The 25925-nt window shown below is 48.8% G+C and overlaps 1 protein-coding gene across 3 annotated transcripts; it reads right to left on the reverse strand.

Moving 5' to 3' along the window:
- Window positions 1–1481: 1481 nt before the first annotated feature.
- On the reverse strand, window positions 1482–25634 carry LOC101936619 (solute carrier family 2, facilitated glucose transporter member 5). Of its 3 annotated transcripts, none has more exons than XM_042852895.2 (12): window positions 25195–25634; window positions 17481–17579; window positions 15373–15533; window positions 14421–14545; window positions 11788–11940; window positions 11570–11695; window positions 9566–9753; window positions 9046–9156; window positions 7338–7439; window positions 6746–6821; window positions 4425–4552; window positions 1482–3213 (listed from the first exon to the last, which is right to left on the reverse strand). In XM_042852895.2, the coding sequence occupies exons 2-12, from the start codon at window positions 17574–17576 to the stop codon at window positions 2977–2979; spliced, it is 1503 nt and encodes a 500-aa protein (XP_042708829.2). In that variant the 5' UTR covers window positions 17577–17579; window positions 25195–25634; the 3' UTR covers window positions 1482–2976. The 3 variants fall into 3 exon arrangements, with proteins under 3 accessions (XP_042708829.2, XP_008165485.3, XP_042708830.2); XM_008167263.4 differs by lacking the exon at window positions 25195–25634 and adding an exon at window positions 18963–19475; XM_042852896.2 differs by lacking the exon at window positions 25195–25634 and adding an exon at window positions 17764–17983.
- Between the last annotated feature and the right edge of the window lie 291 nt (window positions 25635–25925).

Below are 25925 nucleotides of genomic sequence, written 5' to 3' on the forward strand. Positions count from 1 at the left end.
CGACAGTCAGAGAATCAAAGTCAGACAGTGGCATTTTGTGGTGGGGTGTGTGAAATCTGTACAGTCATTTCTTCCCCTTCCCCAAGAAGAGTTGAGCCGGTTCTGATGTCTACATCATGCAGATGGATTCAGATTAAATTTTCACTCAGTCCTTTGGCTGACACTTCAGGACAGGTTTTCAGGCTTCCATTTTTGTGTCAGCAAATTGTGGGTACAAATAAGGTCACCTAGAGGTACCTGCCTGCACCTGCAAAGATGGTACTTAGAACTCCAGGCACCATCATTTACTTACATATCCAAATTATTTTAACTGCACCTGGAAATATATGTTGGTGCTAAAAGCTTAAGGCCTGGCTGAAAATCAAGCCTGCTTCCCCTTTGAACATCCAGGCAGCACAGCCCTGTACTTGTTGAAACACCCCTTTGCAACAAACAGACTGGGCCTACAGACTTAGCCCTGCTCAGTTTCTAATTTGTTTTCTTGTGTTTTCCTATCAGATTTAATACTTATCATTAGACTCCATGACCAATAGCAGGGTGACCAGCAGCAGACACTGGGTATGAGGCTCACCTCATTAGCACACTATCTCACTCTCACACGTATCTCACTCATTCTGAGTAAATATATAAAAATTTAAAACATTTTTACTCAGGTGCTGCAAGAGACAACAATACAGCTAGGGCCTCTTTGGAGATTGGAAAGCTGTTTTCCAAGCTTGTGTACTGTGGTAACCATGGAGACGACAGGCCCGCCAGAAGAGAAGAGGCTACGCGGGATTTGTGTGTGTGTGCGTGAGACACACTACTTGATGGTCAAAAAAATATGACTTTGCCCAAAAAATGAGCACGACTTGATCAAAAGTTTGCAGGTTCTGCCAAATACAGTTCAAAATTTAAACCCCACTGGACAAATTCATGTCCTCGGGGATCTCCAACTATCCAGGTCTTGGTTCCAAGTAGCAAATAGTTGTGTTTTACTAAAATCCACTGGTTTGCGTTGCATACAGAATTCCCATGTGCCCTAGACTTTAGTATGAATTAGGACATCTGAGCATTTCATATGCAATATTAAGCAGTGTACATTTTAAAAACAAACTATTAAGTGCTGGTTGGATTAAAAACCTGGACTATCGGATGTCACCAAGGACCAAAGATGAGAGTCCCTGTCTTAAGCAATGACCTGCCACACCACCTGGAAAGTGTCACTCTTTGGGGTTGTAAAACTCCCTCTTAAGGACAGCCAACCCTTGGCATCTCTGCTGCAGGTAGAATTTCATTGCATCCTTCATCCCCAGCTCCAGCCCCCAGTGGCAGAATTGGCCCTCAGCACCGCTCCCACAGGCCACCTAGAAGGGTTACACAACAAGCGCGAGCCGGCCGTCCTGACAAGGCCCTCGATGGACTGAGAACGTTTGCGACGAGCAACCATTTGCGATGCAGAGACCTCTCTCAGCCTGCGCCAGAACAGCCACGTGCAGAAGTTTTCATCCAATCAGATTTATTTACCGCTACAAACCAATCGGTCCAGCACAACCTAGGAAGAGTCCTTTCTGCATTAAGGGCTAATGTTACCCTCTTCCTCACCAGTTCATTCCGGGGACCTCCCCATTTCGCTAGCTATTGCCACATCAAGGATCTTCACACTTCTGCCTGATGGAGCTTTTGCCCACTGGCTCTCAGAGGCACCAGCTTCCTCTGTTTGGTTAGGAGGATTACAGCAGAGGGCCAATCGCTCAGTTTTCATTGGGTGGCTTTTTAGGCAACATTGCCTTGAATGGTGGAGTGGGACAATACTTCCAGTGATGACAAAAGCCAGAGCGCGCTCACAGGGGCTCACAGCCTGCTTGCTCGGCACGGACCTGGGAGGGGCCTAGTTATCTCCAAGCTGGTTTGTCCCAGCCCTGCTATGTGTGACGGAAACTGCATTAGGGATAGTTAACTGGACAGGCAGCACCAGGGACAGCTTTAGTGGGGGTTCATGGATTCAACGGCACCCACTGAAATCATGAACCCAGGGGTGCAAAACACCCAGAGTAGCAGGGGGAGGGAGGAGGAGGAGCTGCGTTTGCTCCTTTGCTGGGAAGTCATGCATGGCACCATAGCTCGGACCCTGCATCACGGTGGCACCGCTCCCGGCCACATCACTGCATGATGTTGTGTGAGGCCCAAAGAGTCAAATCTGCCAGAGGGAGCACCGGGGCGATACCCCAGTCTCCAGGCAGCAGGGACGCAAGGGGCGGGGTGTTAGACTTATGGCGAGAGCTCTCCCCCCTCTGCGCAGCCAGGTCTGGATGCCCCACACTGCGTCCCAGGTGGGGTCTCTCTTGCTGCCGGATGAGCCCTGAGGCAGCCACACAAAGCAGGTCCTGAGGGTGGGCCAGGGCCCCTCACTGACCCACTCCCAACCGAGCCCCAGAGCATTCACTGTACCAGGCCCTTGGTATTGTTTTGTTTTGTTTCGTACCAGAATGACACCAGAGTTATGCTGCTCCCATTGAACTGGCAGCCTACATCCACCAGGGGACAGCACAGCCTACTGGCCAGAGCAGGGCTGGAAGGTAGATGCTTGTGGGATCTAATCCTGGCTCTGCAAACGACTCTGTAAATTTCACTGCCTCAGTTTCCCTATCTGTAAGACAGGGACAGCGATACCCACCTCTCCAGAATTTGGACTAGTTTACAGAGCATTTTGGACATGCTCCTTAAGCATTAAGTGACAATTTTTTTGCTGGCTGAGAGGTAGGGCCCCCAGTTAGCTCAACCTGTGAATGCAGAGAAAGATTAATTTTCTAAACCCAAACATTACCACCAACATTCATGCTAGTGCTGGCAGGAGCAGCTAGTGTGACTCCTCTCTCTGGCTTCTTTGGACACTCTCCCACTGTGGGAGACATGCAGAAAAAGTTTTGAATGAAAAAGCAAAGGTCCAGCCAGGAAGTAGTTCCCCCACTGTGTGAATCGGGATGCTGGACCGGATCAGAGCACACTGGTTGAGTGTGCTTCTTCCTTCTTCTTCGGTGTCTCCGAGGCAGTCTGGAAATCATTCAGCTTTTCTTTGTCCATCTGGATTTCTACCTTGTTCCTCTTGGCCATGCTCTGATTGATCTCCATGAAGGTTTTGCCCTTGGTTTCGGGGACAATGATGAAGATGTAAATGAAGGTGACCAGGCAGATGGCGCAGAAGACGAGGAAGCAATAGGCTCCAAGCCCTTCCTGGAGGAATAAAAACCAGAGGGGAAGGAGTCAGGGAACATGTAGGGGATGCAGGATATCATAAGATGGAGGCTCTACAGGGATGTGCCCTGTCACATGGTTTGGGAATGCAAAACTCTGCAGCAGCTGTAAAAAAGGCAGCGGCATAGACCCGTATTTAATGTAACCAGATGAAGATAGCCGAGGTGCTGGATTCACAGCCCTGGGGACTGAAGGCCTGTGTTTAGCCACAGAACCGGCACAGCCTGGGCTGTGGACCTGATCCTTGTATCTTGCACCTTGGGTTGTTCATTCACACCCGGCAAAGTGAATGTCAAGCACCCCCAGTTCTAAGGCGGTAGTGGTTTTACACCCACTTTGCACAGGTGTGAAAGACAACACAAGATAGGGCTCGTCAGGCACCATCGCGGTACAAGCTGCCCACACAGTCATGCCAATGCACGTCCATGCTGAGTTAGAGGGATCACTTCTCACGGGGAGAAGTTTCATCTCCATGGCCCATTCTGGGCCCAATCCAATGCCCACTGAGGTCAGGGGGAGTCTTTCTGTTGGCTCCAGTAAGCATCAGAACAGGCTGTTAATCCTGTCTAGCTAAGCATTTATATCGTACTCACCACTTTGGTACCTGAGCACCTTAAAATGCTCAAGAAATCTCCCCCCATTTCTCCTGAGACTGCCAGCAAGTTGGGGGAAGAAGGGGGGCTGAGAGTTTATCTATCCACATTTCACACCCATGCAAAGGGAATGGAAAATACCCCCAGTTCTGAGGTGGTAGCGGTTGTCAGATATCAATAGCTTGGGTCACTGCTGACCTGGGCTGGATTTGAACCAGTGACCTAGAGGTGAAAAACTATAAATATCTTTAATTCCCCCTGAAACATCTACTCCCCACCACGGAATCCTCTGGAAGATTTTTGTAAACTTTCAACATCTCTGAATTCAGCACTAGGCAAGGACCCGAAAGAGGAACTAAGATATACTGGGGGGCAGATCCTCAGCAGACACTGAAGTCAATAAAGCAATGCTGATTTACACCCAATGAGGTTCTGGCCCTTTATAGTTAATCCTTCACACATGCATTCTGGGACTAACTGAGGACTAAAAAAGGGCTAGTGTTCCCCTTTAAGATTATCCCCCCCCATGGGGGGGAAGCTGCTCCTAACCTCAGGTGACAAACCCCCATGAGACTCTGGAGATCGCTCCGCACTCACCACCATATAAAGGAAGACGAGCCCCACCGTGAAGTTGCTGAGCCAATGCACAGATCCACCCACCATGAAGGCCGCAGGCCGAGACGACTGAAGGAACATTTCAGTGATCATCACAAAGGGGATTGGACCTTGAAGAGAAAGAAGAGATTGCATGTTTTAACAGGCATTTCCCTCGCCCAAATCCTTAGCAGGCGCGACACTGAACGTACAATAGAAAGCGGTGGTTCCTAAGGCACTCGTGTTTACAAGTACCTGGATAAACTAACTACAGGAAGAGATGGAAAAAGCAGAAAGGAATGACTGTAACTAGCCATGGTCATGGTTCCGAGGCTAGCTACACCTCTGTCCCTCCCTCATCTCTGAGCATACTCCTCAGCTGTCAGGCCTCGTGCCTTTACCTTTCCTAGGGTGGAATTTTGCAATTCTTCCACTGCTAGACTGGGCCCTGGATTACAGCCCCCTGCCTATCTACGGAGCCCATCCAGCAGGTGTGACAGGGCTCTGGGAGCCTGTGACCCATGTTATCCAGTGATCAGACAGCCTTCTTAAACGAACTGTTCTTTGTCCTCACAGTGGGTACAAGGAGGAAGATGAAAAGGATTTTAAAACAAGAAAGAACCTGCTCTCCTATTTTTCTTCCCTAAGCCCCCACCCCCTTCCCTGACTTCTTCCAACACCTCACCACCTGCCTGCGTCAATCTAGTTTCTCAAACAGGTATCCAGCAACAACCTGCCTCTCCCTTGAGAAAGTCCCTGTATGCACAGCCGGGCTGCCACATTGACACTGCTCGAGCATGTCAACCCAAGCAGCAATCGCGCTTTGGACTGCAGGGTGGGCACACCCTCACACTGGAGATCTCGGATAGGGCAAATTGGCTTCTTTGAGGACAGCCGGCTGCCAGAATAGTTGCTGCTGTCTCTGCTAAAGAAACTGGCCCTTGGGGAAATTCCTGGTGGGGGCAGGGAGGGCAAAGCTCCCTGAATGGCAATCTAAGGTAAGAACCCCACTGCCACCCATAGTTGGCAGAGAGGGGCAACAGGGGCAGTTTGCCCCAGCCCCCGTTTGAGAGGGCCCCCAAACCTGTGGAATTTGAGTGTAGGAATTGTGAGGTAGCTCCATTCAGGTTTGGCCCAGCTGCTGAGCCAGTCCACCGGGTCACAACCCCACTCACTCAAACTTGGCCGGGCCATCTCCCTGTCCCGTCAGAGGGGCAGCTGGGCCAAACTGGAGCGGCCCTACAACTTTGTGTGCGAGGCCGGGATGCCCGGAGCAGGAAGTCAGGCCCAGGAGCTGCTGCTGCAAGGGGTGGATCAGGCTCGTTCTCCAACTCCTGACCCACCCGCAGTCTAAGTCTCAGGGGAGGAGGGGTGGCCTCAGTTTCAGATTTTGCCCCCCCCCCACTCCCTATGCAGCCCTGAATACCCCTTTGATGTATCCAGTTACATCTGGATCAAAAGAAAATGGGGAAAGGGCTGGGCGGTCATTCCCTGGCTGAGAAGCTAGTAAATGTTTACCGCCAAGGCAGAGATAAGTTAGACAGAGGGAAGAAAAGACCTCGCTGCTCACTCACAAACACACCGCTGTGGAAACCCTGTCACTCTGCACTGAGAGTCTCCTTTCTGCAGCTGGCATTCCTGAGCCAGTCCGACCATGCACATAGAAGAGGAAAGGGTTGGGGGGATTGGCAGTTTCCACCAGCCAGAGAAACCCTTGCAGGAGCTGCAGTGTTGGGAATCGCTCGGCAGGGCTCCTCCAGTGAACCAATGCAAAGCACCTCTGCTGCAACAGGGCAATGCAACTGTAAGGAGGTGCAGATCCGGGACAAAGCCTCCATGACCATGCACACGCTGCTCCCACCCACTTCATGGAACAGCCACGGCAGAATTTGGCTTTTAGGGGACAGTTGCCTGTTGTTCCATGTGGAACATATAAATGCAAGAAAGCAGCATTCAGATTAAACCGGTGTGACACACCCTCCAAGGGGGGTTTGGCTCCAAAATGTATTGGGCACGTCTCGGACACCAGCAAGACTGTGTCTTTAGAGAGCCTCTTGAAAATAGAAGATCACGTCCTTCTCTTACCAATACACTCAGACAGCCCCCGGAGATCCTCCTTTAGCTGGCATGAGAAGGGGCCTGCGTGTCTGGGGCAGAAAGCCCTGACCCCTGGACCATGCGTGCAGCCTAGCTGATAACTATCAGGTCTGTATCATTACTGCTAAGTCACACGGCCAAGCAGAAACACACCAGCTCATCTCTGCATCAGCTCAAGTTGCTGTTTCAAGTTTATGTCTTTGTTTTATCATCCTGTGCACACTTACTAGCTCCGATAGCGTGTCCAATGATATAGGCGATGACGCAGGCTATGCTGAGGTACTGCATCCAGGAGACAGTGGCCTGTGGGGAATTCAGTCACTGAATTACAGCCAGTTCTCTTCTAAAGTGATCAGCAAAGTCAAGGTGCCGTTTGCAAGCAGACTGTGGGAAGCTGTACGCCCCAGGTGCTGCTCCGTGTCTGGCGGAGATTGTGAAGGGGATGGATCAGGCAGCGTCATTAGCTGGGCTAAGCTTACAGCCTCGGCTGGAACCTCACTTCCTATGAGCAGACCCAAGGGGCACTACCAGAGATGCACACAATGGGCAAGGGTCAGAAGAACTTAGAGGGAGGGAGGGAGAAGCAATCAAATTCAGCTCTGAACGTGCTCACTGCTAACCCAACCATGTCATTAATGGAAGTCCTGCTTTTTCCAAGCAGGGTGGCTGCTTCCCACTGCGGTTTCTGCTGCGTAAATAGGGTGGTGCAGGGAGGCCTTGCGTATTCTCCCTGCAGCTCTGGAAATAGTGACCCTGCCCACATCCCCCTAGAGGGTCCAGACAGACAGACACTATCACCTAAGCCATCCGGGCACATACCTGGAGGTTGAGGGCCATCGTTAACACAGCACAGGATACACAGCAGATCCCAAAGCCAGCGAGAAGCAGAAGTCTCCTCCCCAGGGACTCAATGATGAAAACCTGAGGGACACAGCACAAGAGGGTGAGAAAGGGGGCACCAAGGGAACCCAGCACACCTAGTCCTGAGAGGAGAAAGTGCATGGGGGGCTGTCAGCTGTTAGGGGTGGGGCGTTCTGAGGAACCTAGCACTTTGCAGTTCTGCATGGAAGAGTCCTCTAGAATTTAAGGGCAAGGAAGCCAACAGGGTTCTATACAAGTGTCCTAGGGTTCTCCAGGAATTACTTTATAAGCCTCTAGAATTTAATAGAGAACAAGATCCCCTTTCTCTAGGGCTTTTTATACAAGCCTGTAGGAAGTCAACAGCAGGGGGATAATTGTCCAGCAAATCCTAGAGGATGGATCCAAAAAAACCCACCCCAATCCTAAACAAACTTATAGAGAAGTTTATATTTTGTACATTCCATGGGGCTGTTCCATTAGGGAAATTCCAGTACTACCCGTAAAGTGTGAATTGGAAATAAAATAGAGACCGTGAAAGCTGGGGGAACCCCCCCACCCCGATGCTTAGCACACTTGTAGGGCAGTCAGCAGTCCCTACCATGACTGCCTAATCCAGGCCAGGACTTAGGGAGACCCTGTGCAGTGACACTGGACAGGCCAAGTTGTGCTAGTCAGTCCAAGGCAGAGAGAACCACAAGATGCGCCTGGGTCCAAGCATGGGGGAGGGATAGCTCAGTGGTTTGAGCATTGGCCTACTAAACCCAGGGTTGTGAGTTCAATCCTTGAGAGGGCCATTTAGGGATGGGGGGCAAAAATCTGTCTGGGGATTAGTCCTACTTTGAGCAGGGGGTTGGACTAGATGACCTCCTGAGGTCTCTTCCAACCCTGATAGTCTATGATCCTAAGAAGGATTCCAGCCAAGTCCCGCCTCGTCTTTCCCGTGAGCAGCACTGCAACATTTATACTATACTCTTCATCCATAGATGTCAAAGCACTTCACAAGGGTGAATAAGCATCATTACCAGTGTTTCACAGATAGGGAAACTGTGGCACAGAGCAGTCAAGTGATTCACTCAAAGTCACACAGTGAGCCTCTTGCAGAACTAGGAATAGAACTCCTGATCCCAGGCACCAGGTAAAAAAGACACCTTTTTCTTATGGCTGCCTGTGCATTCCCAGAGCCCAACCACCTGTCTGAGTTGAAGAGATTTTTCTCCACCCTAGCATCAGGGGTGTCCCTAGCAATCAGTGATTCATAGACACATGGGCAGGCCTGTTGACTCCAAGCCCATGGGACCACATCCACAATCTCCCAGTGCAGAGATGCCATTATACCCGTCCGTTACAGTAACACAGTGGTTGCAAGGACAGAGAGTGCACTAGCGGGAGTGGCAACATAAGACCTGGTGAGGCAGCGAAGTAGATCCTGCTATTTCCCCAAAGAAAGTTGTAATTGTATGCGTTGGTGTAACCCAGCATATGCCCACTATTACATGGCAGGAGCTTAAGGAAACAATTTGCCTCTCTGTTTAGTGTGACTTGAGCACCAAGGGACTTTTCCTCTAAATGTGGGAAGGGGTAGTTGTGTTAATGGTAATTGTATAAAGGGACCAGAGAGGTGGGCAGTGAGGGGATTAGAACCTGTAGGGCAGTGGGAGAAACTTACCGCTACGCAAGTCATGAACACATTGACTGCACCTATCCCCACTGTGACATACTGCACGTTGTTTTCATTCACACCTGCAGACTTGAAGATTTCATCTGTATAGTAGAAGATCTGCAATCAAACCATACCTGTGGTTATACTTGGCCATTCATAGATGGGGGAAGGGGAGGCTCTGAGTTAGGCACCTCCAGGCTGTAAAAGCAGACAAACACAAATCCAAGATCTGAACTCTCCCAAACTTTGGAGACATCCACATCTGGATCCAGCTGTTGGGACTGGTTTCTTTCTCCATAAATCTCCAAAACTGAGACCCCTGGGCAGAACCCTCCTAAACAATCAGATCCTGATACAAACTTCATGGCATGGGACCAGTCGCATTTCCCAAGGTCTAGACTGGGTTTTTTTGTCCATCTGGAATGGGTTCTAGTGTCTGTGCCAGCACTGCCCTGCCACTCTTGCCTAAGAACCCAGGTCCTCTCCTAATCCACCTGATGATCTTCCTGGGTGTCATCTCACCTACCGCGTTAACTCCAGAAAGCTGCTGGCCCATCATCATGACAATGATGGAGATGAGCTGCCACCGCAGGGCCTGGAAGGTGCAGAGGTTGAACACGGACAGACGACCGTCCAACTTTTCTGACTGGTCTTCCCGACACATCTCTTTGATCTCGTCATCCACATCGTCCGAACCTCTCAACCTCTTCAGAGCTGGATGGGAGGAGGGAAGGGGAAGTTGGGTTTCCAGGTAAACTCAGCTAGTGGGAGGAGGCTGGAGTTACAGGAAACCAGAGAGGGAATTGAGATACCCCAGAAGCAGCAGAGCAGTCTTGGCTACTTCTGCACGGTGGGAAACAAAGCAACCAGCCACAGTCATAGGACTGGAGGGAGGGCCATGGGGTCCTTCATATGAGCCAACAAAGGAACAATGAGAAGGGGGACCAGAGTTCCCCTCGCGAAAAAGTACTTTTATCCTGGGCTTGATTACAAGGCTCGGGTTTCTTACGAGAGCTTTGAGAGCCCCAACCCATCTTCTTGCAAACAGAGTTCAAGGAGTTTGTGTTCTAGTGGTGAGAGCAAGGAACTGGGAGCCAGGACTCCTGACTCTGCCACTGACTATTTTTCTTACTCTCAGCAAATCAGTTATCCTCTCTCTGTATCCATTTCAGCCTATCGCGTAAAACTGGGATTATATGTACTTGCTGTACAGGGAAGCATAAATGAACTACTGTTTGCCAAGTGCTTTGAAAGCCTGAGATGTACTATAAAAGGGTAGCACCAGTAGCTTAATGCATCCTAACCTGACTTTTGGTTCAGGATGCTTCCCAACAGCATATTCCCATAAATCACAGAATCATAGAAGTGTAGGACTGGAAGGGACCTCGAGAGATCTTCTAGTCCAGTCCCCTGCACTCAGGGCAGGACTAAGTACTATCTAGACCATCCCTGACAGGTGTTTGTCTAACCTGCTCGTAAAAATCCCCAATGATGGAGATTCCACAACCTCCCTGGGCAATTTATTCCAGTGCTTAACTACCTTGACGGGAAGTTTTTCCTAACGTCCAACCTAAACCTCCATTGCTGCAATTTAAGCCCATTACGTCTTACCCTATCCTCAGAGGTTTATGAGAACAATTTTTCTCCGTCCTCCTTGTAACAACCCTTTATGTACTTGTCAACTGTTATCATGTCTCCCCACAGTCTTCTCTTCTCCAGACTAAACAAACCAATTTTTTTCAATCTTCCCTCATAGGTCATATTTTCTAGACCTTTAATAATTTTTTTTGATCTTCTCTGGACTTTTTCCAATTTGTCCACCTCCTTCCTGAAATGTGGTGCCCAGAACTGGACACAATTCTCCAGCTGAGGCCTTATCAGCGTGGAGTAAAGCGGAAGAATTACTTCTCATGTCTTGCTTACAACTCTCCTGCTAATACATCCCAGAATGATGACTGTTTTTTTTGCAACAGTGTTACACTGTTGACTCATATTTAGCTTGTGATCCACTATGACCCCCAGACTCCTTTCCGCCATACTCGTTCCTAGGCAGTCATTTCTCATTTTGTATGTGTGCAATTGATTGTTCCTTCCTAAGTGGAGTATTTTGCATTTGTCCTTATTGAATTTCATCCTATTTACTTCAGAACATTTCTCCAGTTTGTCCAGATCATTGTGAATGCCCTTGCAACTCCAAAGCACTTGCAACTCCTCCCAGCTTGATATCGTCCACAAACTCTATAAAGCGGCTTCTCTCTGTCATTATCTAAATCACTGATGAAGATATTAACCAGAACCACTGGACCCATTCCTGCGGGACCCCACTTGTTATGCCCTTCCAGTTTGACTGAACCACTGAGAACTACTCTCTGGGAATGGTTTTCCAACCAGTGCTGCACCTACCTTATAGGAGCTCCACCTAGGTTGCCTTTCCCTAGTTTGTTTATGGATGGAGACCTAGTTTCAAATCCATGCCCCTGGCCCTTCTCCTAGTTCTCTTGCTAGCAGTGCTAGGCAGTCGTGGCTGTACCTTGCCTGGCTTGTTCTTCATTGCCCTTCTGTATCAGTAGGTACCTGGGACTCTCAGGAAAGAAGGGCAACAGGAGGAGTTCCACCACTGCAGGGATCCCAGTTAGCCCTAGTAACACTGGCCAGCCTGCAACAGACAAATAGATAACAAGGTGCCCAATGAGAGAGCTCATCCACTGAGGAGCAGTCAGAGATCTCTTCCTCAGACCGGGGCTTTACCTTCCAGGTTTCCAAGGATGTTAGAAAGACCCAGGATCTGAGCTATAAGGATGCCAATGGTGATGAAGAGCTGGGGCACCACCCCGACTGCACCTCTCAGGTTTTTGGGGGACATCTCTCCCAGGTACATGGGAACGACATTGGAGGACAGGCCTAGGTGAGAAGAGAGAGAGGGGTTAGTCCTGCTCTGGGATGTGAGTGCTCGCTGTAACACCCGGACGTTCAGGGACTTGACCAAAGTATTTTTCCAGATGATGACAGCTGACCTCCTGTAGGTCACAAGGGGCTGGACGGCACTGGAGACCGAGTTTGCTTTCTGCTGCTACATCCCAGGTTCACAGTTAGCCTAGGCTGTCAGTGGCTGAAAGCTTATTGCCATAGAATCACAGAATATCAGGATTGGAAGGGACCTCAGGAGGTCATCTAGTCCAACCCCCTGCTCAAAGCAGGACCAATTCCCAACTAAATCATCCCAGGCCAAGGCTTTGTCAAGCCTGACCTTCAAAACCTCTAAGGAAGGAGATTCCGATGGCCACTCTGGCCTGTGTGAAGGGAACCAATGTCATTTTTCTCCCTCCATTTGAGCTTAGAATAAAAGAGTAGGTGGCATCAGCTCCATTCCTAGTCTGAAGGTGTCCATGGTACAAAGTCCATCACCTGAGCTGGCATCTTTATTGGTCAACCTCAGTAGAAAGGCCGAAGATCGAATGGGACCATTCCATCAATGAGATCAAATTTCCCTCTTGCCCCTGGCAGCTGGTGTTCCAAGGCAGGACGCTTGCGCTGTTGCTTCCCACACTGTATCCATTCCATGGATAAACAAGGCTGTCGCTCTCCAGCCAACACCTGCCCATGGCACTCAATTCACAGCCACAGAAACGAGCTGGTTGTCTAAGCCCCGAGGCCCCATCTCTACTAGGGCTTGGGCCAAGTCAGGGGACCTGGTTACAGAATGGGTTAGCATCATAGGACTAATCATGTGCCCATAATGAGGTTAGGATTCTGAACTGCCCAAGGTTTCAACCTCATTACAGGGACACAGTTAGGTCTTGTCTCCACTACAGCTTTTAACCCTATTGTAACCAGGTCTCTCCTGATGGGGTTCTAGCTGCTGGCTAGAGGAGATCCAGCGAAAAATGAAGGGTTTAATTAAGCTGAGGAGTTTGGAGCATTTAAAACAAAACGACAGAATGGGCGCAAGCTGAAAAATGTGGGTCCCAAGTTTTGGGGTGACAGTTTTGGTTTGGGCCCCATCAGCAACTCAGTAGCACAGCACGGCCTAAGCGCTAGAGCTGGCCAGAGCCAGCCGACGTCCCCCATTGCTGACAAAAGGCTCAGGGCTCGAATGCAGCAGGTTTCTCGAAGGAAGCATTTTTCTCCCAGCAGGGCAAAAACTGCCAGCAGGGGGCGGCCAAGTGATTCTCAACGTGACCTGAGCCATTCAGTCTGCTGCCCCTGCTCTGAACCAACTAGGGTGACCAGACAGCAAATGTGAAAAATTGGGACAGGGGATTGGGGGTAATAGGAGCCTATATAGGAAAAAGACCCAAAAATCAGGACTGTTCCTATAAAAATCGGGACATTTAGTCACCCTAGAACAAACCCAGTTTCTGCTTTAAGTTTTCAAAACAAAGTCTAGTGGAAACAGAGCAGTTTCCTCTTCCACTTCCAGAGGAGCAAATTGTCACCAGTACTAAACACCCAAATGAGGCTGTTCGTATGGTCTGTGAGGGAGAGAGAGACTTTCCCTCCTTTATAAACCCCCTGATAACTTTTGGAGTGAGCCCTCGTGGCTTGGGGTGTATTTTGTCAGAGGCTGACTGGAGCAGATATTGTGACAAAGAGAGCACACGGAGAACGCTGGCAGTTACTTGGGAATGTAGCACTCTAAGGCCTATCAGCGTTGCCAATTGTCGCCATTTTATGATGCCTCTTGTGATGAAATCCCCTGCTTCTGGAGTCAGGTGAGTATATGAGACTCAGCCTTTCTCCTCCCCCGCCACTTTTGCTTTTCTTTAAAAATAAAAAAAATTGTACAATAGGTAGACTGGGTCAAACAGAATCCCCCACCCAAACAGCTTGAACCATTCCGTTCTCATGTAGTCCATGTAGATATAATAGATTCCAAGGGCCCTGAACCTATCAGACAGCAGTGCCAATTTTCTATCTGTGGTAGATACAGCTAATTCCTGGAATGGATTTATGGATCTGGCCACACCTCCACGGACTTAGCTTGGAAGAGTTCTGCTTGGGGTTATAGTTTTAAGAACCAGGTAATATAAATTTTGCCCAAAATATTTGAGAAGTGAATCACCACCAGCAAGGCCACAGCTGTCATAACAGACTGTGGTTCCATATATCTTAAACAGGACACATTTATTAAAGAAAACAAACTAAATTTACAGACTTCCACGGAGCCCAAGTTCCAGCCTTATCTCCTTCGTTTACCAGGAACCACACCCACTCTGCACACAGCACACAGAGTGAGACAGACATGGAGACACTGCATTGCACTGCAGCGGGTACTGTCCCTACAATATATTCCTCGCAAACCAACCCGCTATGACACATGCTCCATCTGGCCCAGAAAATCCTACCCCTTGTTCTACCCCTGCACACTGCCTTTCACTCACCAGCGCATATTCCCACGATGATTCGCGAGAGGATGATCACCTCAAAGGTCTTTGCCACCTTGGAAGTTCCCATGAGGATGGCAGGGACAATGGAGAAGATGTTATTTATCAGCAAAGTGCCCTTTCTGCGGATAGATTGAGAGGATGACAGTTCTAACTTATCATCATCATTACTTGTACTGTGGTATTGCCTAAAGGCCCCAACTGAGACGGCGCTCAGCTGCGCTAGGTGCTGTACAAACACGTAGCCAGATGCAACTGCAGCTCCGAAGAGTTTAGAATTTAAATATGACAGACAAAGGAAATAGGCATGACAGACAAAGGAAATATTATCCCACTTCGCAGTTAGGGAACTAAGGCACAAAGAGGTTAAGTGTCTTGCCCAGGGTCACTCAGAATGCCTGTGGCAGAACTGGGAACTGAACCCAGTCCAGTACGTCAACCACGAGCCTGTCCTCCCTCTCAACTATCCTCACTCTCCTCTGGAGGATTTTTCCTGCATTTAAACACAGGAAAGCAGGTAGCCGAGGAGACAACAGCGGGCAAAGGATCTCCAGACATATAAAAAGCTACGGTGGGATCTAACCACAAGTGCCTTAGATAAACTCAGCTGCTTAAAAATTAATATTAAGATAGGGGCTAAGAGTGCAAAGACTATAGGCCTTGGCATAGCAGATTGGACCAAGTGGTACATTTGGCTCAGTATCGTGCCAGCAGTATGGTCACGTCCACTCCATCCACAGTGCAGCCAGATCAGTTGTTCTGCAGATGGGGGAGGGTGGATTCCTCCCTGATCCAAGAGGCAACCATTGGCCTGGCTCCATAATAGAGAGGGTGGCTATGGTAGGATACTGAATCAGATGGACTCGTGAAAAGACCTTTATTCAGACCACAGCAAATGGCTTCTGAATGGACTACAGACCGACCATCTTATGGTGCCTCTGTCACTCACCTGCCACATTTGTTCACCAGAGGGCCGACCATAAGGGACCCAAAGAAACCTCCGAGTGGGAACATAGATACCGTGAGAGACCAGAGCAGTTTTTGGAAACTGCTCTCCATCGGGATGCCATTCCTGTCAAAGTAGGTTTCATTGTAAAACTCTTGCATGAACTAGAAAAGATACAAAAACAGACTTAATTGGCTTGGCGGGGAGGAAAAATGACTGAAACATGGTTATTCAGGTTATAAAAGCAGCAGGGGACCAAACAGGGTAAAGCTCCACTGAATAATTTCTTGGTGAAAGAGGAAGATTTGTTTTAAGAAAAATACAAAGAAGGTTAAAGAAACCTACAGTAGAACTCTGGCCTATTTCAAAGGTCCTGCTGCCTTAATTACGTGCTTGATTTTCAATGCTCCCTTTGACTTCATTTGCAATCATGGGTGCTCAACACTCTTGAAAATCAGGCCCTATGGTTTCTGTGCACAAAGCCCAAAACACATGTTCTCCCATAATGCACATGGAAAAATGTTTGTGTTGGACCACACCCTGCTTCCCAGCTGTGGTTCCCCTTAACCTCTTCAGCAGAGCTCCAAACCCTTAAGCGATGTCAGTCTTGGAGCTAGGGGGGTGAGTCCCCGCTTGCGTAGATGTACTTGTGCAAGCTCTCATTGAGCCAGCGCCCTAAAAATAGAAGTGTAGCCAGGGTAGCACGGGCAGTGGCAAGCGGCGGCAGAGACGGGCTGTATAAAATACGTACCCATGGGGTTCAGCTAACTTGTGCCACTGCTTCCTGCGTCCCGCGCTACACTACTATTTTTAGCATGCTAGCTCTCAGTGTATCTATTCGAGTCACGTGTCCAGCTCCAAGCATAGAATACAACAACAGATCTGGAAGAAATGGTGTCCCGTTTGAGTGGCTATACCTGCACTAGCTTGGCGTGAGTGGTGGGAGGGGCCATCTGCCCAAGTGTGTACCTCGGGTCTTAGATGGGATTGTCCCTGGGGGGCTAGCCCCTCCCACTGTTTGTGCTGCTGTGGTTACACAGTTGTTTTTAGTGCGCTACCTCAGTCAGAGCTAGTGTGGGCATGCCTGCGGGAGCTGGAAATTACACCTCCCAGTTGCAGTGTAGACAGACTTATAAAGAGACAGGGCACAGAGAAATGTAACCCTGGCATCCCATGATAAGTGATATCCTGGCAGGATCACAGGGAAGACATGCATACATAGATAGGAGACCAGCAAACGATCTGGGGGAGATAAAGGTCCCATTCCTCAGTGAGGCTGAACTTGGCTTTAGGAAGCAGGATTTTAGGAAGATCATAAAAGGAGGAAGTGCAATAGTCAAGCCAGGAAGTGGGTATGTTAGCACATAGAGGAGCAGAGGGAGGGTCCACCTGAAGATGAATTTTGGCAATACACTGGAGGATGGTGACTGGCAGATTTGGAGGAAAAAGGAAGTTGGGGTCACAGATGGATCCAAATTTCAGTCCTTGGGAACAAAGTCTACTTGTTCGTGAAGACCAGGATAGCCACAATACAGTGTTATGGGACAACTAGTTTTATAGAGAAATGCCAAAGGCTGGATGCCGGAAGTCCAAAATTGGATCTTACCAGTGGTCCAGCACTCTTAGCTTTCCCTGATTAAGGATTTCAGGACTGTGCTTCATTACTTTATCTCCGTCACCACAGCTGTCCAGTGTACGTGCACAGAGAGAATTCCACACTAGCCAGATGGCTTGTGGGGTTAGAATTCATACAGTGGGTTATGAGGTTCGGAAAGGAAAGGGCATCAAGAGAAATACATTCAGAAAGGAAGAGGGGCAGGAAATCAAGTATTAGCAAGCAAAGCCTACGTTGGCAAGAACAGAGCCAATTTCAGTGCTATCCTGAAGTTATATTTCATACCTACACACCACGATCACTGCATGCTAAGAACACACAAGACACAGAGAGGAAACAGTCAGGACACTTCTTCTCCCTTGGGGGATTCCTTGGCACCATGGTAATCCCAAGGCAGACGGAGTTTAGAAAGCCTAGACTCTGTGCATGTGCGCACACACGCCACTGTTACTAGTCTGCCACTTGTTTGTCTTTCTCGGCTGTTTCCTGCACCTACCACAGCTGGAGAGTTGATCACGGAGACATTGTAACCGTACTGGAAAGACGATCCAAAGGCCGACACCAGCGTTACACCTGCGAGCAGAAGTGTCATTTTCTGCAGGAAAGAAGAGCAGTTACATGGGTGGAAATTTGGAGTGTTTCTCTCAGTGTGTGCATATATATTAAAAAACCCAGGGCATTCATTAAAGCAAAGGACACTGAAAAAATTGGGCTCCTGCCCTTCTGTTTCTTCGTAGTGTAAAAAGAACATCTGATAGATTGTTTACACTACAACTCACTTTATTCTGCTTGATTTTTCCCTTATTTGAAACTTCAATGCAAACACCCTTTCTCTAGAGTATCAATTGGTCGTTGAAGTCAAATAGATGCCAATAGCCAAAATAAATATCATTAAATTTTGCAGAATTAATAAAAATCTCTTCCCCTCGCAGTTGCTCTATTTTCTTTCTCATGGTTGTTCTGCCATCAGCATTTCCGAATCAAGCTGCTTATGGGCCCATTCCAGCTGCTATTAAACTCATTTGGAACCTTTCCACGGACATCAGATCGTGCCCTATGGGAACTGTGCTTTGTGGTTGCACAGGGGAGAAATAATTGTCTTGTGCAGGGCCTGAACATGAACGTTGTTCCTGGGCACAGAGTCCTTGGAGTCACCAGCCACTAACAACAGTCTATAGTATCCCTTGTTGCTACTGACTTCTCAAGCTGCAGCCAGCTGTGGAGCAAACAGTGCTGCCTTTTAGAGCGCTCTAATGCACTCTATTGTGGGCAATCAAATCATATTTCCATTCAGCCGTACGTTGTTTTCTCCAGCCACCATTAGCCTTAATGGCTCAGAGCCTCCTCAGCCCATCTATTCTAGCGCAGAGAACTTGTTCAGTCTCTTTAACAGGAGGATTTCTCCGGAGTAGCCAGTAGTTTCCCCACTGGTCACACTCAGCTTCTTCAGATGTCTCAGCAGCGTGCATGCAAAACAGAGACGCCGAGAGGTTATGTGACAGCCCCAGGTTACGCAGTGAGTCAGTTTCAGACGTGGGATTAGGAGTTCCTGGCTCCCAGTTCCATTCTCAGTCTTCTCTACTAGAGCCAGCCCCATCCCCAGTATTATAACAGTGTCTAGAGGCTCCAAATGAGATCAGGGCTCCACTCGGCTTGGCGCTGTACAAATGCACCGTGAGAGAGTCCCTGCCCCAAAAGTTTACTGTCTAAACAGACAAAAGGGAGGAGGCAAAGAGAGGCAAAAATGACTTGCCCAGGGCTCACACAGCAGGTTAGTTGCAGAACCTGGAATAGATCTGAGGTCTCCCAACTCCAGTGTCCTAACCACTAGACAGCACAGCCTCAGACATAAATAGATCCATAAAAGCCCCTGAGCATCAGTTTTGGCACTGCTAACCAGCCCCCCGCCCCCGTTTTCCCCAAGGAAACTTTTCTGCAGCCTTCACCATGTCAGCCAGAAAGAGGCAGGCGAACTCACCCCCTTCCTGCCCCTGCAGGCGTCAGAGCTCTCCTGCTTCTCCTTTGTCAGCTTCATTTTGGCGTGTGTGGCAAAAACGTTGATTTCAGGCTTTTATAGGCAAAGTGGGGCAGGGGACGCCCCAAGAGGAATGATAATGCACGCTGGCTGCTCTGTGGGTGTAACAGGGAACACCCAATAATACGCTTTATTGCCCAGTACAATCAGTCTGTCCTCTGGACCTTCCCGGGGGCTGCATGGCTCTCGCATGTCTTCCATATGGCTCCGCTTTCACTTCCTCTGTTCAAGGCCCCGTCCCCGGGAGGGTCAGAATGCCTTGTGCCAAACCCATGTTCAAACTGGATTGCTGCCACACTCCCACTATGGATGTTTGAAAAAGCTCCTTGCTGCAATAGCTGTGGTGAAAGCAGCTGGAAACGCCACTGCAACAGGCTGGCTCTGCCACGGGGAGAGCAGGGTCACTTCTGCGCACGGAGCAGCAGGCTCCAGCCCTCTGGCTCAGCCTGCGCGGACAGAGCTATTTTCCCGAGGGCTGGAGGTGGTGCTTTAGGGAGAGGCAGTACGGTCTAGGAGCCTGAGCACAGATCTGGGAGCCAGGAACTCCGGCAGTTCAAAGCCTCTGCGGCAGTATGGGACACGTTCATTTCACCTCGCTGGGCCCCATTTTCTCCATGTGTAAAATCAGGTTACGATCCCACACCCCACAGCCCCTATTGAACCTGTATTATCTGCCAGCGATCCAGCCACTGCGTCATGCAACGGTGCTACCGCAGTGTCTGGAGCCACCGCTGGAGGATGCTGCAGGGCTTGGGGCGGGGGTGGGGGGTGGGGGGTGGGGGTTAGGGATTTGTTGAACTACGCTTTTGTAGCATTCAGGAAAACCTCACGCAGTGCCTAGCCAGGCAGTTAAAGGAACAGAGCACTCCGAGCTCCCACTAACAACAATGGATGTTGAGGGTGCTCAGCGCCTCTGAATCGCAGGTCGTGCGCACCACGAGTCCTGAACATTGCTAGTTAGTTACAGTTCCGTCTCACACCCCAGACAAGAGAAAACCCTTGTCCGTGCTGCACAAGGAAAGGATGATAGACGCCGTTGTGTATTAACGCAGTTGTTGGCAAGGCTCTGAGACTAGCATGAACAAGGGTTACAGAGACTCAGCAGACAAAGATAGGCCTAGGGCCTAGAGAGCATTTGTCTCGCTCCAGGCCCATTTAAACTACAAAATGTATCTGTCCGAGCCCTGCGCTGGAAGGGTCTGACCCTGTGGCCAGCGGGAGCCTTCCCATTGGCTTCAGTGGGGACGGGAGCAAACCCTAATGATGACAGCCGGGTTTTAGTCCTGCTTGCGGGCATGGGACCAAACTGGGTCAGCACCGTCTCATGGCTGCAGGTTGCCTCCCTGTTCTTTACACTGGAATGCAGCACCGTGCGCAGCGCGGAGGAGCTGTTTGCGGCCGGCTGGTGGGGAGCATTGCTGCAGATCATGGTGTGTTCAGAGCAGCACATCTCACATTTTTGCTCAGCTGTTTGATCTGCTGCTTTTGCCCCCAAGCATATTAACCCCTTCAGTCCCCAAGTCTTTTACCACCACATGCAAGGTGCATGCGGGGACTGGAGGGGGGGATGGTTGGCAGAGGGTACAACTCTCCTCTCCATTCCAACTCCGAGAGCTTATTTTGCACAGAGCCTTGTTATTAGTTAACCAAGGCTGCATGGCCCCGATTAACTAGGAAGCGAAGTTCACAGACAGTCCCAATCGCCAGGCTAGATGAAACAACCAACACGCTCTACTCTTAAAGGCCACACTTATTTTTATTGCTCAGTAAAATACCTTGTCCTCTTGGACCCTCATGAGTTGCATGTGGGTCCCACATGGGTCCCACATGGGTCCATGGTGTCTCTGCTTTTTCTTCCCTCATTTAAGGGACTTAACACAAGACCAGGCACAGAATCTAGACTCAGCATTTTCCACCCTGGTTTATATTTTTGGCATCCGTTGATCATTCCTCCCCAGCACTGTTCTGCAGGTCATAAAAAGAACCGGTTGGCCATTCAAACCAAAGTAACAACGGATCAACAGCAGCTCCCATCATTTTTCTTCTTCCTTCCTTCCTTCTTCAGGATTTGTTTTCGGAGTGGTTTGTTTTCAACACCCAGTAGTTACTGTTCATTCAAAGTCCCTTTCAAGCTAGTCCGAATCAGAACCACAAGTTATGCTCATGTGAGAGGTGCTAAAAACAACTGCACAATGTTGTGCAACAATGTAAAAGGTGATCAACAGACAATACCAACTTCTGGCTGTAATCAGGGCAAAGCAACCTACGTAGAAACAAGACCGGTGGAGGGATAAGGAGGAAAATGAAAAACCTTAAAGCAAAAATTATTCAGGGAAACAGATAAGTCCAGAAATCTTGGGGAAGGGCATTAGTGATCCATAACTATAGTCATTCCTAAACAGCTTCATTCTATGCAAGCTAAAACCTATTGAGCACAGCTGGCTTTCCAGGAAGGATTCCTTCCAACAGCAAAAAAAGTGATCAGTGCCCAAAATTAAATTGCATATGCAAACACACTGGCAAAGAACATGTAGTGTGCCACTAGAGTCGCTGATTCACTGGAGGATAACCGACTACTACTGCTAGCAACTAATAGAATGAGGGAGCTAAATTACTGCTTTAGCACACATAGTGGAGGACAGTGCTGTGGTGCTGAACAATCCTGGGTTTAAAAATCCTGCTGATGACCCTGTGTGGTAGGGGGTTGGTTATGCATGGATGCCCAAGGTCTGATTTCTCTAATTAAGCTTAGCTATGCAGGGACCCCCCCAAGAGCTACACCTCTTCTGTATGGGCACAAACCCCTTTCCTTTAGAACTTAAAAGTAAGCAAGAATGTATGCAAGGCAGTGTCGCCTCTCAATGCAGGAATGAAATCCCTGCACCCACACTCTGGCATTAAGAAATATTCAGCACTGCATGATTCTTTACTGATATCCGTACACAACACGTGCAAGTGTTGGGAAACGAAAGGACAACATATCGAAGTACACACTGGGCCAAAGATGCAACAAACTAGAGAGAGCAGCTATTTAAGTGGCCAGTTTGCCATTCTTGCCAGAAGGAGAGAAATTAACGAGGTCTAACCTCATGCTTTTATTGGCTGAGAAGAATCTCACGGTGAAGGAGAATTAATCTGAGAGCAGAAGTTTGTGAATGGCTGGGGGCCCACAGAGAGCCAGCTGGTCCCATGATCTCGTCTCGGCTGTTTCCAGCTTTCCTGCTGTCACTTTCCCCACGGAAGCGACTGCTGTAGTTGCCACAGTGATGTTATACATAGTGCCCTGAGTGGATACAAAATGTGTATCCGCATCCAATCCGCAATCCACAAACATGGTCTGTGGACGTATAGTGGATATCCACAGATTCTCCGGGCTCTAGTTATAGGATTGCCAGTGGGAGGGGGAAGTCTCCTATGTGATTTGAGGGGGATGAGAGGGGCTCATGACATAACTTCTCTATTAAGATGTGGTCCACTCTGTGAAAAAAGATTGGCAAATCCTACTGTGGAAGAATAATTCAGTAACAGATCCTTGTCTAAGGACAGACAAAGGAATATTACAAGCTCAGATTTTACCTCGTTATATCTGAGCAGTTCCATGGATTTAAGTTTAGTAGAATTTTGCTGTTAAAAAAAGCTATGTTGTAACAAATTCATTGCCAAGAAAGTACTTTAGAGGCATCGTTTATACTGTACACTAGGCGGAATTTCACATCAGCAGTTGTGATTCATCTAAGATTCTCCTACTCCAAAAAAACATAGGACCATACCATTTGAGCTGAAGGAGAATCTCCTTGGCAGTACAGAACCTATGGCACACAGTCAAAGCAGAAAGTAATTTCCTTTGGCAAAAGCCAAAAATGTTAACTCATCTCAGAAACATTCTTAGGATTTAAAAATGTAAACAAAAATAGGTCTCCAGTGCTGGTAAAAACAAATACACACACACAACCCACAACCAACTGTCCCCCAATGGCTTAAAATGCTGCTTGTTTCATAATGAAAAACCACAACACCAATTTAAATTTCTTAACAAAATGCTTAGCTCCTTGAAGAAAGAAGCTACCAAATAGCTTAGAGCTTGAACAGCAGCTTCCTCATCTTGCAGAAACTGCTTCTTTCTAGTAGTTCCCGGCTCTTCTGCATATCTATCATCACCAGTCTTAACGGAACACAGGTGCAAGATAGAACATTAGTTGCAACAATAATCTTCTTAACATTTATTGGCTTTTCTAACCAATCAGAACACAGCCAGGGCAGTTGGGAGTTCGAGTTAACCCAGGTGCAATAGAACTCTCAGTTAATTACCTCCTTTGGTTGCTGGATTAAAATGTGCAGAGCACATGAACACTGCCCAAGACCGAAGTGATATGCACTGGCCTGCCCAGGGGTAGTCCTAAATTGGATTCCTAGTCCCATGTGCCCCTAGGCTGAGAGGTGCTGGAGGGAGTTCTGGCCAAGCAACCACAACCAGACGGTCGATGGGGAACAGGATGAGACAGGGAAGGAAGAGAGAAGTCATCCCGCCTACGTGAGGAAAACGCTGCCCTATCCCGTAAGCAAACCAGCCCGAGGTGAGCGGGTGCAATAAGTGCCCTGTGAGTGGGGAGGGCAAGTATTTGCAATTGGCAGACGACTAGTTCTTTGTAAATCTGCCTATCTCATCAAGGTCAATTAGCAACACGCAGCTGGCAGCAGTAGAGGAACCGTAAACAGATCGATACAGGGAGGGCTGCTTTACACTGCAGCCCAAACCAGCAGCTGTTGCTTGTCCAGCCAGCCACCCAACCTTCTCGTCAGAATCAAGACCAGAAGGGACCACCAGATCACAGGCCACCAGCCAGCACCCAGCCACTTCCACACCAGGCCCAACAACCAGAATTAGACCAAACTATTACCACCCTCAGAAAGCTCAACTATGTGTATCACAGGCAGGGAACGGGAGGGAGCAAGGTGGACCCACACCTGAGGCCCTGTCATGCCAGGGTATTGATCAAGGGAGATATGCCCAGATGATTCCAGTAAGTAGCCAATGCCCCATGCTGCAGGGGAAGGAGACAAACAAAAAACCCAGAATACATTGGAGGCGGGGGGGGGTGGGGGGAGGGAATCCCTTCCTGACCCCCTACAGGTGACTATCTGAAGCCCTGAAGCATGAGATCTCAGGAGCATAAGACAGAAGGGACCCTCCAGGGCTACCCAGCATAGTTCCCCACCACCACAGGCAACCCCATCATACAAACTCACTCATAAGTTTATCGAGCTCCATCTTAAAGCAAGTTAAGTTGTTTGCCCCTATTTTGTTTTGTTTTAGAACATCCCCATTCTCCCAAGATAAACACACGTTTTAGTCTCAGAAGAGCATAGAGTATTCTGGGCCTTTTGTTATAGTAGCTGGGTGCCCTATCAGACGGCAACAAATCTGTGACGACCTAGGACTTCCCAGGAATCAATCTGCTGCATGCCACATCATTCAGAACTTCACAGGATAGAAACCTCGGCATCCTGCTTCTAAAGCAGGCCCCTGCCCACTTGGAGAAGCTCCTTTAACTCATAGCAGTACAGATTTTATGACACACACTTGAGCGGTGAGTGGGGGCATGTAACAGGCGGGATTGACCCTTTAAGGACCAGTGGCCTGGGGTCAACCAGCCCTGGTCAATGATCAGACCCAGCAGAAAAGGGAGTAAGTGATTATAACAACCAGCAAGTGACTCAGTTGAGGGTGGACTGCAGGGAGAAGCTGCAGGAAAGGACAGGCTCCTGCAAAAGTCCCCAAGGAAGATTCCAGGTGGAAAGCCCCAGCTGGAAGTTTGTTTTTCTTTTGTGAGCTCGTGGTCATTTGGACAATAAATGGAGCCCAGAACAAAGGGCTAAAGTCTAATTTGGTGTAGCTAATAATTCTCCAGGAAGCCAGTGTGTACAGGGCACCTACCCAAGCACGTACGCACACAGTCCGCTACAGGACGGGTGCAGACCTACAGCATCAGTGGACAGGACCCAGGACACCCAGATTCTGTTCCTGGTTCAGGCACTGACCTTTGGGGGGACGTTGAGCTAGTCACTTCTCTGTCTCGGTGTAGCACCTGGCACAACGAGGTGACCGTGCCAGGAGCTGCGAGGTGCCACCAGAATGCAAATAATAAAACAAAACCAACCAACAATGTATTTGTACCTTAAATATTCCCTTGGTGTTTCATTTCCTTTACATCTTGCTTATAGCACCAGCTTGGCAGAAGAGTTCTTATTTCACAGTCATGGTTTCATTTCAACCAACACACATCAAAGGATTTTCCAGCTCGCTGTGTCTGTGCTTCACCCCTGCACCCAAATCCAAAGAGGAGAACTTGTCTGGAGACACTAGCTACAGTTTGGCTGCCCACAACATGCCTGCACCCGTGATGGGGAGAAGTTCTTGTGTGTGTGTTTGGGAACTATCTGCATTTAATCCTGCTGTCCGGCCTCACAAAACCAGGAGCTGAAGAGAAGTCGAATTTCGTGGTGAAAGGGGCAAAATATTTAAAGCTCCCAAGTTTGAAGTTTTCAGCATCAGCAATGGGCTCTAGGACGGGAAGTTTCAGCCCCAAAGGACTTGGTTGGAGAAAATCTGTGTGTGAGCAACAGAAAAAGGGGAGGAGAGAGCGGGAACTAGCACTGAACCATAAATCACTGTTAGTGACTAATGAAGAGATTATTGGTGAGAGAGAGAGAGAGAGACCACACAATGCAGCAGTGCTTGAAAACTGGATTCTGAAACCCAGGGGGTTGGAGCGCTCAGATTACGCAATGATGGAGCAATTATAAAATCCTGGATTGATCGGTAAAGAACACCACAGACAGACAAAGACGCTAAAAATTCAGGTGTTTCCCCCTTTTAACAATAAATACTACAGACGGTTTCCTCTT

This window comes from Chrysemys picta, chromosome 21, assembly GCF_011386835.1.
Source record: "Chrysemys picta bellii isolate R12L10 chromosome 21, ASM1138683v2, whole genome shotgun sequence".
In the NCBI taxonomy this organism is placed as follows: Eukaryota; Metazoa; Chordata; order Testudines; family Emydidae; genus Chrysemys; species Chrysemys picta.